The 5,543-nt window shown below is 36.2% G+C and overlaps 2 protein-coding genes across 12 annotated transcripts in view; both read right to left on the reverse strand.

Annotated features, from left to right (window-relative positions):
- Window positions 1–5,543, reverse strand: part of LOC100181624 — a 16,389-nt gene that overhangs the window by 4,854 nt on the left and 5,992 nt on the right. For 4 of the 8 annotated variants that reach the window (XR_003396736.1, XR_003396739.1, XM_026838366.1 and 1 more), the window contains exon 4: window positions 4,696–4,839. The exons of 1 other annotated variant lie outside the window; for it this stretch is intronic. Coding sequence is in view for 4 of the 7 variants with exons in the window: in XM_026838366.1 (XP_026694167.1) it covers window positions 4,758–4,839 (82 nt within the window). In the remaining 3 variants the exon portion in view is untranslated. Of the gene's footprint in view, window positions 1–4,695; window positions 4,865–5,543 lie in introns of those variants that run through there. 3 more of the 8 variants (XM_026838368.1, XM_026838371.1, XR_003396737.1) reach the window with 2 other exon arrangements.
- Window positions 119–2,949, reverse strand: LOC104266544. 4 transcript variants are annotated; one of them, XM_026838364.1, is made up of 6 exons: window positions 2,610–2,944; window positions 2,165–2,554; window positions 1,724–1,941; window positions 972–1,509; window positions 268–376; window positions 119–148 (listed from the first exon to the last, which is right to left on the reverse strand). In XM_026838364.1, exons 3-5 carry the CDS (start codon window positions 1,869–1,871, stop codon window positions 361–363), a joined length of 702 nt encoding a protein of 233 aa, XP_026694165.1. In that variant the 5' UTR covers window positions 1,872–1,941; window positions 2,165–2,554; window positions 2,610–2,944; the 3' UTR covers window positions 119–148; window positions 268–360. The 4 variants fall into 4 exon arrangements, with proteins under 4 accessions (XP_026694165.1, XP_026694163.1, XP_026694164.1 ...); XM_026838362.1 differs by having other exon boundaries at window positions 1,701–1,941; window positions 2,610–2,940; XM_026838363.1 differs by having other exon boundaries at window positions 1,724–2,554; window positions 2,610–2,949.

The following is a 5,543-nucleotide window of genomic DNA, read 5'->3' on the forward strand; positions in this document are numbered from 1 at the left end:
AGTATTAATAAACCACAACAATAGACATGCCCTACATTGCTACCTACCTATAACGCTGCAACGTTCTTTCCGAAGGAAGTTTTAGCAATCCACTTGCTGCAGTTGTTTGTATGATTTTGGTCCTTTGGAATGAAGCAATATGCAAAACCTAAAACAAAATTATAGAGGTGTTTTGTTCTTGAAAATATTACCTTTTTTTTGCTCTTGAAAATATAAATTTATTACAATTGAAATTTATATGTTTAAGAGCACTTCAATAGCTCTTACTTTATGATGTCCGGGTGAAACCGTCTACCTTGCTTCGACACTTCGTTCAGTTTAATCTGTTCTTTCCAGAATGTTTGATAAAAGTCATCCACCTCATTGTCGCGTATTCCTAAAAAAATAATTGAGACTTGAGTAACATAGCAATGCAGTGTATATTGCACGGGGGTGGGGTATAATAGAACATATGCATAAGACTGCAATATCATTCAAACCTTGCTCCATAATATTGCTAATGTCATTTGCAACATCATGCTCAAGTGTCACTTGGTCGACACTCTGAAATAAAGACTCCACTTTATCCTCCAACTCTTTTATCCTTGGGAAACATTTCAATATAAAACTGCATAATTATTAAGTTAATTAACTGTAACTACTAACTAATAATCCCATTCTTACCGATTTTGTTTATCTGTAATACTGGACTTTACTCTACTAATCTTGCTATTACATGTCACTTTCTGAAGAGGCTTATCCATAACTTTGTCATGATATCTTTGCTTACTCTTCTTTAACTGCAACAATCTTTTTGTTTCTCTGGTACAACTCTCACATATTTTATCTGTATCCTCACCATTCCAAGTCTTTACAAAAATTTTGCACTCTTTCACTCTTATGAAAAAAAATTGTGTGTTAGCTTTCAATCATGTATCATTTAATGATATGGCACTTTTAAACACCATGCATATTATGATATGTTACCTTACCTTTTCGCAACTACTTTAGCTTCAGGAAAACTTGATGCATCATTTTCAAATGGCCAAGATGGAACAACTACCCCAATACAATGTGGCACGATATGCTTTGAAGCAGCATCACCTGTAATGCCGTCACAAATAAACTTTTTGCCACAATATGACAGAATGTCATACGGAGTTGAAGATTTAAGCTCATCTTCTGAAATAACTATATCAGGAACCACCCAACCAAAGTATTGAACTTTGGTTTGTAGATTGCTTCGTACAAAGATCGTGAACTTTGGAACAGTATAGTTTGTATTTGCATCGATAGGTGTATTTATCAACTTGAAGTAATCTTCATTGACAACTATAAGCCAGTCTTCTCTTTTCTCAACTTCTCGTTTCATAGCTTTTAATAAAACATTATAACTGTTGTGATAAATTTTTGGAATGTAAAATCGTTCTTTGGGAGCTGGTCTGGATGTTGCTGATGTCGATGGGATACTCTTTGGCGTCAAATCTAGGGTAGGCAATGCACCAACAGCCAATGTTTCATATCCTCCAGCTGTAATACAAGATTGCTAACTGGGTTGGGCATTGGCTATCATATATATACATTACAAGATTTTCAATAAAATTAAACGATCACCGTCCGGATTTACAACTTTTACAATCCTGTATATATGTATAGCAAACTAAGCAAAGATACTAGTTATCATTACAAACACTGTGGTGCATGTTATGTTTACAACTTACGAGCTATTCGAAAATCTGTTGGTGAAGCAAAATGATTCTTGCAAATGGCAACAGTGTCACGCTGGTAAAGATTCTTGATGCCTGGATCGCTTCGCAGCCCAAGAATAATCCGTTCAAGTTTATCTGCCCATTCATATTCTTTACCGACACAGAATCGTTTTGCTGGAACATGAACCAATCCCGGGGCTCTCCTTTTACAATGTGTGATGCAGCAGATCTTGGACATCGTATTAGTTATCACCTATAAGTCAGAATATCGTCTATATCTATACCGCCATATTGACTCTGGTATAGATTACTTAATTTGTGTTGTGCTAGTATTAAATGTATAATAAAATACAATAACAATGCTATACCTAAGATCAAACGACTTATACCAGTTTAATAACGTCTTACAACGTGGTCAAAACCTGAAATTTATCACATTCAGCAGCTTACAAACATTGTTTATTATAACCGCTTACCTTGTTTTTTTAACTCTATATCTACGTTGTAGAATATATTTTAAATATATGTTTATATTTCTTCAATCGTAGTACTTCGAAGTTCGAATTAAACAATTTACTTTTACCAAAGCATGTATACCGAAATACTGAATGCGGCGATCTGTCTCTAGTAACGCGAGTTTGTATAAGCAACCATGCGTGACGACGATTAATCTCGTTATGTCGTAGTCAATAGGGCCATATTCCAGTGTCAATGCTTTTAGTATATATGCTTTGGTTCCACCATCCGAAACGACGACGACGTAAGACGACGGTACGACGACGACGACGACGATAAAGGGCAGCGGTGGTGTCAGTAAGAACGAGGATTCCGACGACGAGCAAAAGAAGAATAACTGACTTGTTCATCTGCAACGCGAACACGTATAAGTAAAACAATAAGAAGTTTATACGAGTTACTTACGTTTACTTTGTGTCCTGTAGAAGACTGGTGATTTATTGAGCAGAATCTGTGCTTTATATAGGAAATCTGCTGCTCCTTACAGGATGTATGATTTCTCAAAGATTTTGTTTAAAGAAAAAGCTATTCTCACAAACGTGTCTCATCTCTGGATACAACACCCGAACTATAGAAGGGAAGGGAAGTGGGCCTTCTCACGAAAAACGTTTCAACAACTTCCATTTTGGCTTTCTTGCTTCGTGCTGCGGTAACGCCGATGTTGTTTTTGATTGACAGGTTGATTGGAGTGTTTTGCAGCAACATGCAAGTCTTCTGTTTTGCAAACCGCAAGTGTGATCATAACAGCAACTGTCAATCAATTCTCTTCAAACAAAAATTTCATCCAACATCCTGTTTTCGGTTTTCGAAAAACGTTTCAATTACTTCCTTCGAAGCAATAGAAGACTTGAATCTCTGTTCCTAAGCTAACAGTAGATAACAGATATTTGCTTTAGTAGTTTTCGACCCTGTATAAGGCTAAGACAAATTTATTTATGCACAGATATAGGCTAGTATCGCATATGAAAATTGAGCGGCGCTATACGGATTGGCATTTAACCTTGGCTCCACAGTATCGCCGACATAATCCCAAAAGTACATTTAACTTAATATCCATTAACGAAGATATGTATAATCTAGCCATTCGTGCCTAAAATCCAACAGTAACAGCTTGTAGTAACATTGTGTTTGTTCTAATGAAGGCAAGTCAGTATTGACACCGATATAGCCTACGTTTTAAATGGTTTATCATTTCCGTAAATCACAACTGTTTACAATCGTTTTGTTTCTAATATGCAAATAGTGAAGTTCAATTTCTTCAAGTCATACGAATACAATACTAGCAGATGCCTATTGGTTTTAAGAAAAGACCAAATAAAACAAATAAAAATATGTAATGGCTTTCGAATTTAGTTTTATATTTTCTCTGAGTTGAAAATTAAATTGAATTTTTCAGTGGTATAGTTTCTTTTGGATGAGATTCGTGATTCTAAACAACCTGTCAATCAAAAACAACAGATTTTATCAAGTTTGTCGCAGCACGAAGCAATAAAGGGAGCCAAAATGGAAGTTGGTGAAACGATTTTCGTGAGAGGTTTCATTTCCCTTCTCATTATCTATAGTTCGGATGTTGTGACGAGCTTCCTTTATTGCTTCGTGCTGCAACAAATTTATTAAAACCCGTTGTTTTTGATTGACAGATCTTTTATCCACTGTTAGCTTGGGAACAAGGATTAAATCTTTCTCGCTTCGAAGGAAGTAATTAAAACGTTTTTCAAAAACCGAAAACAGGATGTTGGATGAAATTTCAGTTTATTGAGAAATGATTGACAGATGTTGTTATAATCACACTTGCGATTTGCAAAACAGAAATCTGCAGGTTACAGTTGCTGCAAAACTCAAACTTAATCTTTCAAACTTTATTTGGTCTAATAATAGATTTTTTTTATAACACACGAAGTTTTCAAATCCCGGTCCCTCAATCTTTATAATGAATTTATCCGCGTCGTGGTGTATATGTGTATGCAGGAACAAAATATGTTTTACCTTACATGCCTAACACCAAAAAGAATCTATATTGCCAATAACTGCCTACAACTATTCGCCGAAAATGGATCTACATGACCACGTATGTGCTAAGAAAGGATCAATATTGCCACTAACATACCTCAGAACTCTTCGACAAACAAGGATAGTTTATGTACTTAAAAGGATGTGTGTGCCCCCTAACGCCGCCAATAACACAGCAAATTTGTTGTGCGCTTCATACAGATGTCCCTGATAACTCTTACATGGCGTTTATCACGAGGCGTATATACACACTCTATTATTTTTAACATTATACCCATAAAATCTTCTGGAAATTAGTCTACTACAGTTTATAATCTACAAATAGTATCTATTATTTCTACCGAAAGTTTGTTTTATGTTTCGGTTTACACCTCTGGTTCTCCCTTCACATTTCGTAGCACTATCAAAGCTGTGTCATAATTTTGTGCAACAGTAGCCTTGCACAATTGATTTCCTGTTTCAAACAGAGAATCAAACAAAGTAAATGCCGTTGAATTTATTTATATCAACTGTTCATTATTGATATATTAAATGGGGAACAAATTATTGTTCTGCTTCGTTGAGTCTTTGCATAACTTCATAATAGGGATGATGACCGTCCTGCATAACTTCATAATAGGAATATCTGTCCCTCGCATCGGCGTCTGCAGCTGCAAACGTTAAACATCGGTCAACAAGCGTATATAAACGTAGGTCCGTCGTTTAGCTAATGTGATAGCGTAACAACGTAACATTTGTAACTGAAATAACATTGCTGCATATAAATATCTGCTTACCACTTGCTGGCATTTGGTTCCAGTACCATCTGCGACGACGACGTGTATAACCAACAGTGGTGTCAGTGAGAACAAGAAGTCCGACGACGAGCAAAAGGAGAAGAGCTGACTTGTTCATCTGCAACAAGAACAAGTTCAAGTAAAACAATAACACGTTAATACAAGTTACTTACGTTTACTTTGTGTCCTGTAGAAGACTAGTGATTTGGTGAGCAGATTCTGTGCTTTATATAAGAAATCTGCTGCTCCTTACAGGATGTATGTTTTCTCAAAGATTTTGTTAAAAGAAAAAGATATTCTCACAAACGTGTCTCATCTCTAGATACAACATCCGAACTATAGATACCGGGAAGGGAAAGGAAGTTGGCCTTCCCACGAAAAACGTTTCAGCAACTTCCACTTGTCTTTCTTGATTGCTGCATGCTGCGGTACTGCGAATGTTGTTTTGATTGACAGGTCGTTTGGAGTGTTTGGCAGCAACTTGCAAGTCTTCTGTTTTGCAAACCGCAAGTGTGATCATAACATCAACTGATGAACTACTTGCAGTCGAACT

The sequence above is a fragment of the Ciona intestinalis genome, unplaced genomic scaffold (genome assembly GCF_000224145.3).
Source record: "Ciona intestinalis unplaced genomic scaffold, KH HT000075.2, whole genome shotgun sequence".
In the NCBI taxonomy this organism is placed as follows: domain Eukaryota; kingdom Metazoa; phylum Chordata; class Ascidiacea; order Phlebobranchia; family Cionidae; genus Ciona; species Ciona intestinalis.